The sequence below is a fragment of the Hyla sarda genome, chromosome 3 (assembly GCF_029499605.1).
Source record: "Hyla sarda isolate aHylSar1 chromosome 3, aHylSar1.hap1, whole genome shotgun sequence".
Lineage (NCBI taxonomy): Eukaryota > Metazoa > Chordata > Amphibia > Anura > Hylidae > Hyla > Hyla sarda.
Genome location: NC_079191.1, coordinates 13,975,729 through 13,989,323, shown reverse-complemented (window position 1 = coordinate 13,989,323; position 13,595 = coordinate 13,975,729). Strand labels below are relative to the sequence as shown.

Sequence of the window (13,595 nt, the reverse complement as noted above, 5' to 3'; positions counted from 1 at the left end):
AAGCCAGGTCTTTACAATAGTTTGGAATCAATAGTGCTGGCCAACTTATTCTTTGGTTGTATAAAATATAAATAAAATATATGCATTACAGAAAACACCTACAAAAACAATAGAAACCCCTAGGAAATCCCTACATTAAAACTGCCCCCTCACACACACCACCCCTCCTGTATGGTCAGAGTCCATACCGTTTGTACAGTTCACAAAGTCCACTCCTTAACATACCCATGTCAGGTCCCAAAAAGAAGCAAAACACCACCACCCACACATATACCCTCTCCACTTAGCAATCCTCCCAACCAACCTATACAAAAACTTATACACCCTGAACCACAACCCACTTCAGGCCCAAGTTCGGTGCCTGTAAGCCCTTCATACCATATGAGCTTAAAACAAAACAAAAAGCTAGCGTGTGCATGCATTAGCCCACCACCAGGGAGAAGGATGGCAGACTTGATACATCAAAATAATTTTACACTCTTTCCCTAACTCCCCTACAATTCTCCCTAATTCTATCCCTTCATTCAAACTAACCCTGTTCTCATCCTATCTCTGTCCCTCTGACACTGTCCCTAACCAAAATAAAGGTACTCTACCCAAAAGGTCTAGTACCCAGGGCACATCAAATGAAAAACCCTCTCCATAGGAGAGAAGCCCTACTGGTACCAAGACTGCCATACTCCAAAGACCTGATCTTCCCGAGGTCACCGGTGATATTCCTGCAGACCTCCACCTCAGAGAGGACTTATCGCTGTGTAGACACTAAACACCATGTGTTCCATGTGTAGTACCTAACTACTAAACTGACTAGAAACAAAGTGCCCCGATCTCGGCCACCCAGGTTCCTGAATGCCCCATAAGCCCACTCCGGATAGGTAAGGCCTGGCAAGTTGACTCCAGCTGATGGAAGCGCCCATCCGGTTGTAAACCCCTATATTAAAGGGACAATGAAGCAGGAAGTGGTCCATGCTTTCCAATATGTCCCCATGGGGACATCCATGGTTGTCAGAGTTCCTGTACTTCAGGTTGTCCCTCACATATAGCTTACCCTGAAAGCAGTGCCAGGCCAAGTCCCAAAACTTCTGGGGGATCCTTTTCATGTTTAGAAGATACAACCCAACCTCTAGATCCCGACCTGGGCAGTCCCTGAGCGCCAGAGGCTTCTGGAAGTGGGTCAACAGAAACCGTTTATCAAGGAACTGCCGTGTCTGGATCTTGATCTTCCAGACCCCACCTACGTATCGCCTTCAGAGTCGGGGAAGCGTAAGCTGGAAGATGCCCATGGGGTGTACGGAGGTCCTTCACTTGCCCTCCTGTCTCCCATTCCTGGAAGAAAGGCCAAAACCATTCCCTGCAGAAGAGTACCCATGGAGGAGCCCTCTGTTTCCAGAGGTTTGAGATGTTTACTTTCAAGAAGGTGTTTGTTAAGAACACCACAGGGTTTACCATAGATAAACCCCCTAGTCTCCTCGTGAGGTACGTAACCTCCCTCTTGACTAGGTTCATCCTGTTCCCCCATAACAGTTGGAAAAACAGGCTGTAGATCCTAGTGTAGTAAGCCTCTGGCAAGATACATATGCTGCCCAGATAGATAAAAAAAGGGGAGCAGGTACGATTTGATCAGGTGTACCCTTTCCCTGAGGGTCATAGACCAACCCTTCCACTGGTCCACCTTCTGAGTGGCATCCTGTAGCTTACCATCCCAGTTTTTGGTGGGATAATCATCCTGGCCGAATGTGATGCCTAAGACTTTTGCTGATTCTTGGGGCCCTGGAAGGGTGTCCGGGAGATCAAACGTGGGATCTCCCCCTCCCAGCCAAAGACTTTCACACTTATCCCGGTTGATCTTAGACCCGGATGCCTCCGAGTAGCGGTCCACCTCCGACATCACCACATCAACCTCCTCTCTCCCGAAAATACACGAAAATAGTGACATTGTCAGCGTACGCCACCACGCTCTAGATGGCCTCCAGCACCGCCAGACTCATCCCTACTCCCGCCAATAGTCCGCAACTCACCCTCCTAAGGAAGGGATTGATCACGAACACATATAAATGCAGATTCAAAGGACAACCCTGACAGGCTCTGAACCCCATCTCAAAAGAGCGGCCAGACCAACCGTTCACCAGTGGGAAACTCTCTGCCCCTGCATACAAAGTCTTTAGCCAATTAACAAAAGTACTTGGTAAGCCATATCTCAGGAGGACAAACCAGAGGTACTCGTGGCTCACCCGATCAAATGCTTTGGCCTGATTCAGGGACAGCAAATACCCCTTCCAGAGACCTGCACTACTCCGCTCCACTACCTCCCAGACACCGAGAACAGCACTTAAGGTGCTTCGGCCTGGAACTGAGCAATGCTGAGCCCGCGAGTCGGGGTGCAAACTTCACCATCCGATTAAACAGTATCTTGGCCAGAAAATTCCTGTCCGTATTGATAAGAGCTATGGGCCTCCAATTCTCAATACGGCTTAGATATTTTCTCTTTGAGAGAAGAATCAGGGCTGACCTCCTCATTGACTTCGACAGAGTGCCCGAGGAGAGACACTCATTGAATACCTCAGCCAAGAGGGGAGCTAAAGACTCCTTAAAGGTCCTGTACCACTCGGATGTGGGCGTCCTGTACCTGAGGGACTCCGGATGTGGGCATCCTCTAGGCGAGCTTCCCTAACTATACTATTGAGAGCTATGCTATCATAAGCCAACCGATCATTGGAGCCTCTCCTATCTTGGGACCTCGTGACATTATTGAAGTCTCCTCCAAAAATCACCTGTCGGCTTGAAAAAAGAAAGGGCTTAATCTTCATGAAGAGATATTTACGGACCCACCTGGTTTGTGGGGCGTAGATGTTAATGAGCCAGAGCTCTTGTCCCTTCATGAAGACATCTAAGATCAGGCACCTCCCCATTTCTAATTCAATAACCCGTCGGCATTCAACAGGAGTGGTAAAAAGGACCGCCACCCCACTATACGGCTCAGCCGCAAGAGACCAGTGGGAGGGCCCGCGCCTCCACTCTCTTCTGGCTTTAACAAGAGAGGCTAGATCTGACAACCTGGTTTCCTGTAAAAAGAAAATGTCGGCTTCAACGCAGCCGAGAAAGTCAAATCTAGCCGTATCAGACTTTATGCTGGCACAATTAATAGATGCCAGCATCAATGGGGTGAGTGCCGCCATACAGGGTGATTAAATTAGATGGCCACACCCTTTACTTTTATTTCCCCTTCTTCCCCCCCCCCCCCCCCTCATCCCTGAAGAAGAGGAGAAAACAGGACCACTTTTGGATTCTGATTGATCCATTTGATCCCAGTCTCCGTCCGGCTCCGGTCTAGCCCTGTCCTCCGAGGAAGGGGCCTCGACAGGACAGGGCTCAGTTCCCCCCGGAGGCTCTTTCTCCCTCGGCACCTCGCCCTCAGGTTATCGAGGACGAGGTATTGGTTTGACAGATCAATCAGAGGGGGGGGGGGGCAGTCAGGCTTCCATTTTGGACCTGGCCCACAGTACAAGGAACAGAGGGCTTGGACCTCTTTTTTCTCCCTTTCCTTTTGCCCTTGTCTTTCTTTTTGGGCCTCTCCCCACTCTCCTCATCCACACTTTCATAGTGAGTAGAATTGGAAGGGTCGGCCATATTGCCTTCCTCTCTGCAAAGCCTCCTGATCTCCTCATTCAGCAGGTCCTCCTCCAGGGCTTCAGCAGTTACAGGGCCAGCTTCAGGAGCAGAAGCCGGAGCTCCCTACTTCTCCTACGATTTTCCTCCCGCCTTAGTTTGGCGCAGCCCTTTTTCCTCTTCACTAGCCCTGTTGCGCCCCCATCCCTGCCCGTACCATCCCCAGCCGGAGCGGCCGCCGCATGGGCGAAGGCGCTAGGACAACGGCTAAAAGGGTGCCCAAGGACACCACACAGATGGCACCAGATCTGTCTACAGGATGCGGCCAGGTGACCCACCCCACCACACAGAGCACAGACCTGCACAGTACAGGGTGGGGCTGCCACACCTGTGACAGACCTTAAGCTGCCCCTGGTAGAAGACCTGGATCCTATCACGTCCAAGGAAGCCAGCTGACGGAATGTGGGCAACCGTACTCCCTGAACGCTTGAGTTTGACAGAAAACGTCCAGGCCCCAGACCAGATCCCGTTCATGTCTGTCATATCCCTATATGGTCCGAGCCAGGTCATGATGTCATAACAAGAAAGCGACTTGTTACGGGTCAAAACTGTCACTTTCTTGATTGAGTTCTGACGGGAAATCGCCTTTATGGCGAAATCCCGCCAGCCGGGCTCGCTCTTCGCCACTTTGTAGTTTGATCAGAAGAGTTCAAGACCCTCTGGCATAAGAAAAATGACATCAAACTCGGACGAACCGTAGGGGTGAATCAGGGAAAAGGTGTCACTAGCCTTGAATTCCATCTGGAGGAGGAGCTCAACCACTTTAGTGCGAGGTGGACACACATCCTCCTTCCTCCAAATCAGATGCACCACATTCCTACGGGTATTGTCCTGCCCGGGTGTCGGAACGGACCAGACCACCTCCCCATTCTGCTCTCGGAAAGCCCCCAAACCATGCCTTTCTATCCAGAAAGACAGGTCGACCTCACCCCCCCCCCCCCCCCCCGCTCTACCTGAGGCATGAGGCCGGATGAAGCACTAAGTAGTGCGAAAACACTGGTTGTTTGTCTCTGAGCGCCACGCAAGTCTGCTGCCTAAGTCCCCGGTCGTTCCCGGTCTGAGGAGCATCGAGTTGTGAATCCTGAGGTGAGATATATTTTTTTCAAGTCTTTATTACTTGATACATTGATTTCTTGCTATACATTATATCCTAGCACCTCCATCAACTCAAATACTGGATAGGAGGACTGTCCGACTAGCCACTACTACTCCACACCTGACTATACTACATTGCAATATTGAGCGGTGCCGTCTCTTCATCTACTAGTCGTATGACAGCCTCCATTCTCCTAGTGTGGGGTGGGCGTTGAAGGGCTACACTCCTCTGCCAGATTATTGTGGTTTTAAATGATTTTAATTGTTTGTATGCTCTCTTCTTTGTCAGTTTATACATGTGAATGAAGATATTTCAATTCTTGGAGTGCATCATTTATAGTTGCTAGCTTTTCTTTCTTCCAGTTAGTTACATCCTCATACAGATCATCACGAAATGTAAAATGCTGGAGGTGGGCTGGGGACTCCTGCATGACTAACAATTCCCCAGCCTCACTCTCCTCATCATCCTCTTCGCTCTCACTTAAAGGATGCGCCACCTGTCCCGGCTCATTGTAGCTGTCCTGGGTGGTCTTGGTGTCATGTGGGGTAGGGACAGGCACAGCATCTTCCTCCTCAACTTGTACACTTTCCTGTCCCTCCACCTTCTCCTCCTCCTTAACTCCTTCACTGCCATCCTCACTTTCTTCATTGCCACTACTCTCCCCATCATCCACCTCCACTTTCACTTTACCTGGGGATTTAATGACAGCAAACCTGTCTTCATTCTCCAGCTTCTCCCTGAAGAGACCGCTCCCCTCCAGGATCTCTGCCTCCTCTCCTCCAGCTTTGTGATCTTAGCCTTCAGGGATGTCATTCTTTTCTTTAGTTCAGTCTTATTCCTTTTGGACCCTGTGCTTGCTAGGTTCTGAGCCCCACGCAGGTTCTCTCTCGCCAACCTGAGCTCCTTACCACACCGGTCGTATTCCGCAAACGTGTGGTAATGCGGGAGCAGTAAGTCGCACTGGACTCCTTGGGCGATCTTTCAGCCCACATCTCCACACTCTTCTCCCTTGCCTTCCTTCTACCGCTGGATCTCTGGCTTGGAACCGTCCCCTGGGAAGCAGAGCTTGCATTGCTGCAGACTCTGCTTAAACTTCTCCCTCAGTCCTGAACAATGGCTGTTGCTGTTTGCTCTCCAACCCCTGCCAGCCTGGAACGGGAGGTGGATGCCCGGGGCTCCATGCAGGAAGGCCCTTCTCAGGAGGCTGCCACACTCCTGGGGCAGGGCTGATGGAACACCTGCTTCACTCTACTCTGCTGGAAGTCTGTGGAAGCTCAAGGAGACACACCCACACACACACATCCTCTCCTGAAATACTCTGTGCTGCTGAGTTGCTAAGTTGCCCATAGCAACCAATCAGATCACTTCTTTCATTTTTAACCTCTGTAAAATGAAAGTAGCAATCTGATTGGTTGTTATGGGCAACTCAGCAACTTTTCCTCTGGACAGGTTTTAATAAATCTCCCCCTATGTCTTCAATCGGCGCACTACTCCTGAAATACACTGTGTTGCTGGTGATCCATGCTCCTTCTCATATGTAATTTTCAGTCCACGACCTCCCATAAGATAGTCTCCTTCCTCTCCTGATTTACTCTGTGCTGCTGTGGCCCCTGCTGTTTTACTTATGTAACTCTCAGTCAGCGATTTCGCCTAGAATCATCTCATTCCTCTCCTGAAATACTCTCTGCTGCTGTTAAATAGTTACATAGTTACATAGTTACATAGTTAGTACGGTCGAAAAAAGACGTACGTCCATCAAGTTCAACCAGGGAATTAAGGGGTAGGGGTGTGGCGCGATATTGGGGAAGGGATGGGATTTTATATTTCTTCATAAGCATTAATCTTATTTTGTTCCAGGAATGTATCTAATCCTGTTTTAAAGCTGTTAATTGTTCCTGCTGTGACCAGTTCCTGAGGTAGACCGTTCCATAAATTCACAGTCCTGACGGTAAAGAAGACGTGTCGCCCCTTTAGACTAAACCTTTTCTTCTCCAGACGGAGGGAGTGCCCCTTCGTCCTTTGGGGGGGTTTAACCTGGAACAGTTTTTCTCCATATTTTTTGTATGGGCCATTAATATACTTATATACATTTATCATATCCCCCCTTAAACGTCTCTTCTCAAGACTAAACAATTGTAACTCCTTTAATCGCTCCTCATAGCTAAGATGTTCCATGCCCCATATTAGTTTAGTCGCGCGTCTCTGCACCCTTTCCAGCTCCACAGCGTCCCTTTTATGTACAGGCGACCAAAACTGAACAGCATATTCCAGGTGAGGCCGAACCAATGCTTTATAAAGGGGGAGTATTATGTCCCTGTCCCTTGAGTCCATGCCTCTTTTGATACATGACAATATCCTGCCGGCTTTGGAAGCAGCAGCCTGACATTGTGCTATTCTGTAGTCTGTGATCTACAAGTCACCCAGATCCTTCTCTACCAGTGACTCTGCCAGTTTAATCCCCCCTAAGACATACGACGCATGCAGGTTATTAGTACCCAAATGCATAACTTTACATTTATCCACATTGAACCTCATTTGCCAAGTGGATGCCCAGACACTTAGTCTATCCAAGTCATCTTGTAACCTCTACACCTCCTCTATAGACTGTACCGTGCTACAAAGCTGTGAGACACTTCTACTTTGTAATACTCTCTTTTCAATCGGCGCACTACTCCTGAAATACTGTGTCGCTGGTGATCCATGCTCCTTCTTAAGGGGTATTTTTTTTAAATCAACTGGCGCCAGAAAGTTAAACAGATTTGTAAATGACTTCCATTAAAAAATCTTAATCCTTCCAGTACTTATCAGCAGCTGTCTGCTCCACAGAAAGTTATTTTCTTTTTGAATGACCTTTCTGTCTGATCACAGTGCTCTCTGCTGACACCTATGTCCATTTTAGGAACTGTCCAGAGTAGGAGCAAATCCTCATAGAAAACCTCTCCTACTCTGGACAGTTTCCTGACATGGACAGAGGTGTCAGCAGAGAGCACTGTGGTCAGACAGAAAGGAAATTCAAAAAGAATAGAACTTCCTGTGGAGTATACAGCAGCTGATAAGTACTGGAAGGATTAAGATTTTTAAATAGAAGTCATTTACAAATCTGTTTAACTTTCTGGCACCAGTTGATAAAATAAATAAATAAATGTTTTGCAGTGGAGTACCCCTTTAAAGGATAACTTTGGGATGTAACGACTTATCCCCTATCCTAAGGATAGGGGATAAGTGTTAGATCACGGGGGTCCGACTGCTGGATCTCCCGATGGGCGCCCCGGCTCCCTGCATGAAAAAAGTTGTTACATCCCGAAGTTATCCTCTAAATGTAATTGGCAGGTCACACCCCAACCATAAAATCATCACCCCCTCATCTGCTGAAATACTCTGTTCTGCTGTTGCACAAAGCCTTAGGTAACATCTCATATTCTCTGTCTTTATTTTTTTTTTTTAGAAAGCTCCAGCAGAGGAGATAACGTTTGAAACTCTGAAAAAAGCAATGGGTAAGAGTAAAATCTGCGTTACCATTCACTGACAGCAAGCGTGTATATTGAAAATGATCAAATTAAACCACAGAGTGTACTAGGAAGTTACAGAACTGTTAATTATACAGGGAATATCATCCTGTAAAGTAGTGTTTCTTAACTAGCGTGCCTCCAGCTGTTGCAAAACTACAACTCCCAGCATGCCCGGACAGCTGTTGGCTGTCCAGGCATGCTGGGAGTTGTAGTTTTGCAACGGCTGCAGGCACACTGCTTGGGAAACACTGCTGTAAAAATTGTGTGTATGATGTAATGCCATATTTCACCTGCGGGGGCACTGCAGGAAAATTGAACACAAGTTAATCAGGTTAAATTAACCCTTCTCTGTCTTCATCTTGTACAGTGGACAGTGTGGCGGTGGAGGAGCAGGAGCGTGAGCGGCGGCGGCTGGTGGTGGAGAAGTTCCAGAAGGCGCCATTTGAGGAGATCGCCGCACATTGCGGAGCCAGGGTAGGGGATTTAAAAAACGGTTTACGGAAGGTGCGAATGAGGACGATGCCAGTGACATTCACAGTGAGCTGCCAGGTAGAATGGTGAGCGCTGCTGTGGATGTGACTGGAGGATAGGACGCGAGGTCACGACATAGAAGAAGTGTTTGGAAAGTTCCGGATATCACATGTAGATGGGGGAGGGGGGGATTATATAATAAGTTATTACGGTACGTTCACCGGGGTCAGTGTCACTCAGGGTATATATCTATAGGCTTCTGTCTGCGGATTATATAACGTTACATGTCAGTGAATGGCGCTCACTCTCCACCCACTTGTCTTTTCTTCTCTTCAAGGCTTCTCTGTTACAGAGTAAACTAAACCAAATCTTCGAGCTGACGATACGGTGAGTGATAGAATCATCTCCTCCTAGAATATAAGGCTGCTTTCACACTATCAATTTCTCCGTTTAGGAACTTCCGTCAGAAGTTCCGTCACAACAGCTGCGAAACCCGGCAGTTACAAAACCCCTGACGGCCGTGACTAAATTGCATTGCAGTCTATGGGGTTTTGTAACTGCCCGTTTGCACCCGTATATGCCCGGAATCCATTACTGGTGTTATACAGTGACGGGACATCGTGGCGGAAAAATTACTGCATGCAGATGTACATGACCGTATATTCTACCTATCTCATATCTATCTCATATCTATCTATCTCATATCTATCTCATATCTATCTATCTATCTATCTCATATCTATATTTCATATCTATCTCATATCTATCTATCTATCTATCTCTCTATCTCATATTTATCTCATATCTATCTCATATCTATCTATCTATCTATCTATCTATATATCTTATATTTATGTCATATCTATCTCATATCTATCTATCTCATATCTATCTATCTCCTATCTATCTATCTATCTCATATCTATCTATCTATCTATCTCATATCTATCTATCTCATATCTATCTCATATCTATCTATCTATCTATCTATCTATCTATCTCATATCTATCTATCTCATATCTATCTCATATCTATCTCTCTATCTATCTATCTCATATCTATCTCATATCTATCTCATATCTATCTATCTATCTATCTATCTATCTATCTATCTCATATCTATCTATCTCATATCTATCTCATATCTATCTCTCTATCTATCTATTTATCTCATATCTATCTCATATCTATCTATCTCCTATCTATCTATCTATCTCATATCTATCTATCTATCTATCTCATATCTATCTATCTCATATCTATCTCATATCTATCTATCTATCTATCTATCTCATATCTATATCTCATATCTATCTCATATCTATCTATCTATCTATCTATCTCTCTATCTCATATTTATCTCATATCTATCTCATATCTATCTATCTATCTATCTATATATCTTATATTTATGTCATATCTATCTCATATCTATCTATCTCATATTTATCTCATATTTATCTCATATCTATCTCATATCTATCTATCTCCTATCTATCTATCTATCTCATATCTATCTATCTATCTATCTATCTATCTATCTCATATCTATCTATCTCATATCTATCTCATATCTATCTATCTATCTATCTATCTATCTCATATCTATCTATCTCATATCTATCTCATATCTATCTCTCTATCTATCTATCTCATATCTATCTCATATCTATCTATCTCATATCTATCTCATATCTATCTATCTATCTCATATCTATCTCATATCTATCTCATATCTATCTATCTCATATCTATCTATCTATCTCATATCTATCTATCTATCTCATATCTATCTATCTATCTCATATCTATCTATCTTATATCTATCTATCTCATATCTATCTGTCTGTCTCATATCTATCCATATATCTACTTGGATAAGCTTTCCCCTTTTTTTTAAAGTGTACCCGTCAGATCCAACAAAAAAACATTTGTTTTAATCTATCCCTCAGTACCTAATCCTGACCATGTACATCTAATTTTTATGTGTCTAGCACCTTTATTTATCTTTTTATTACACTTTTAATTTACCTCACTAGTCTGAATTCCTCTCAAAGGGAGGGGGCGTGGCCTCACTGTGCAGGTCTCCGCCCCCTCCCTCAGTATGCTGTCTGCTCACATCTCTCCTAGCATTAGCAAAACTACAACTCCCAGCTTGTCCTCACTGACAGTAGCGGGACACAAGATGACAGTGGGAGGATTTTTCCTCCAGCTCTGAGCCCTGCGCTCACAGCTGTCAATCCAGGAAGTGTGTCCAAGACATAGGGGATGATGCATGGACACAGCAGGACTAGTAGGTGTCCAAGCAGGCAGGGGGGGCAGTTGTTTGACTGGTTTTTCTGTATGAAATACTGAAAAGTTTCTAATAAAAGAAATTTGGTTTTGCATGTTTTACAACATATCAAACGTTTTTGTATCTGACAGTGCCCAGTAAATACCATAGTCCCTACTCTTTGTGTTTTACAGTCCTCCGCCGAGCCCCTCCGGCACCATCACAGCTGCGTTTGGCCAATCCCAGAACCACTCCATCCCTGTGTACGAGATGAAATTCCCTGATCTGTGCGTCTACTGATCTCCCACAAGCTAACACGTGTCCTGCTCTACAGCATGTTCCTCTCTCTACGAGAGACCTGCAGTACTGAGACTCTCCACCGGGGTCACCCTCTTCTTCCAGCCGCACTTGTGCCAGGTTATGTCCGGAAATAATGTTCTGTTTGCACTAAAACCTATGGATGTCTTCTCCGTGCTGCATTGTTCTTGTATGAATTCCTGTACAGCCTGAGGGATCTACGTTTATCATGGAGAGAAACCCTTTAAGTCCCATGAGTCGGCCCGATGCATTGCCTCACAACCCTCAGCGTGGTCCGTGTCTGCATGGAGACCGGTGCAGTGATGTAGCAGTGCTCTCCTATTCCCAGTGTGTATGGACGTCCCACAATAGGAGCCGGACGCTTGGACTGACCGAGGCTTGGTAGAGCGGTGGACACGGTCATATCTTCTGAAGTTATCGGTGAAGTTGAGACTCGGAGTTCTATAACCAGAGATACATGTTCTGCAGCTGAAAGGAAGATGATGAATGGGAAGGTTCATCGGGCACCGTGGGCGGCTCATGAATGGCAGCGGATGTATAGTGCTGTTGAATCTCATAATAAGAAACTCTACTGGCCTTGGAGATACAGAGCCAGAAGGTTCATCGTATCCATCTCTATGTGAGACGCCGTCCTTACCAGGAGCAACAGACCGGGAGGAAGACGGGGGAACTATAACCCAAGAAAGAAGAAGAACAGGGGCGCAGTGTAACCATGGTGGCCCCATAGATAACGTGGGATATGACCACCATCAAGAGCAAGTGAGGAAGAAGAACAGGGGTGCAGTGTAACCATGGTGGCCCCATAGATAACGTGGGATATGACCACCATCAAGAGCAAGTGAGGAAGAAGAACAGGGGCGCAGTGTAACCATGGTGGCCCCATAGATAACGTGGGATATGACCACCATCAAGAGCAAGTGAGGAAGAAGAACAGGGGCGCAGTGTAACCATGGTGGCCCCATAGATAACGTGGGATATGACCACCATCAAGAGCAAGTGAGGAAGAAGAACAGAGGCACAATGTAACCATGGTGGCCCCATAGATAACGTGGGATATGACCACCATCAAGAGCAAGTGAGGAAGAAGAAGAATGACTGATTATCATGGTCCTTATGAGAGGAGATGATCCTGGTGGACCGCCCTTCATCTATACAGAACACGTAGAGGTCTTATCATTGCATCAGGCACCTGGTTATTTGACCTTGTGAAATATACAGACAAATGATTGGCTGCACATTCTGATCCAAATGTGGTCGTCTTCTGCTGGATCTTTGGGGCCCATTATTGTGTCAAAACCTTGATGAACAGGAGTATAATCTAGCAGCCCGTCCTTGTTACACAGCATATGTATTGCATATACATAGAGTCACTGTGTATATACATTATCCTGTACTGATCCGAAGTTATATCCTGTGTTATACTCCAGAGCTGTACTCACTATTCTGCTGGTGGGGTCACTGTGTACATACATTACATTACTTATCCTGTACTGATCCTGAGTTATATCCTGTATTATACCCCAGAGCTGTACTCACTATTCTGCTAGTGTAGCATAATGTATTTATATAGTAACCCCCACCAGCAGAATAATGAGTACAGCTCTGGGGTATAATACAGGATATAACTCAGGATCAGTACAGGATAAGTAATGTAAAGTATGTACACAGTGACCTCACCAGCAGAATAGTGAGTACAGCTCTGGAGTATAATACAGGATATAACTCAGGATCAGTATAGGATAAGTAATGTAATGTATGTACACTGTGACCTCACCAGCAGAATAGTGAGTACAGCTCTGGAGTATAATACAGGATATAACTCAGGATCAGTATAGGATAAGTAATGTAATGTATGTACAATGTGACCTCACCAGCAGAATAGTGAGTACAGCTCTGGAGTATAATACAGGATATAACTCGGGATCAGTACAGGATAAGTAATGTAATGTATGTACACAGTGACCTCACCAGCAGAATAGTGAGTACAGCTCTGGAGTATAATACAGGATATAACTTAGGATCAGTACAGGATAAGTAATGTAATGTATATACACAGTGACCTCACCAGCAGAATAGTGAGTACAGCTCTGGAATATAAGTAATGGGTAATTTAATTAATAAGTGACTTCACTTTTACATATATGTATATAATATAATCCCCAATTAAATATTAGGGGTCAGTTACCCCTATTCATGTTCCGGAGTATTCTCTGTGCAGTTATATTGGCCCCAAAGAATAAAATAGGGTTTAAGGATGAATTG

At 45.5% G+C, this 13,595-nt stretch overlaps 1 protein-coding gene across 3 annotated transcripts in view; it reads left to right on the top strand.

The window, feature by feature from the left end:
* EFR3B (EFR3 homolog B) overlaps window positions 1-12,155 on the top strand; it is a 235,255-nt gene extending 223,100 nt beyond the window's left edge. For all 3 annotated transcript variants that reach the window (XM_056563781.1, XM_056563783.1, XM_056563782.1), the window contains 4 exons: window positions 8,208-8,256; window positions 8,639-8,745; window positions 9,080-9,129; window positions 11,210-12,155. In XM_056563781.1, the coding sequence (XP_056419756.1) occupies window positions 8,208-8,256; window positions 8,639-8,745; window positions 9,080-9,129; window positions 11,210-11,315 (312 nt within the window). In that variant the 3' untranslated portion in view covers window positions 11,316-12,155. The remainder of the gene's footprint in view (window positions 1-8,207; window positions 8,257-8,638; window positions 8,746-9,079; window positions 9,130-11,209) is intronic.
* Window positions 12,156-13,595: the final 1,440 nt, after the last annotated feature.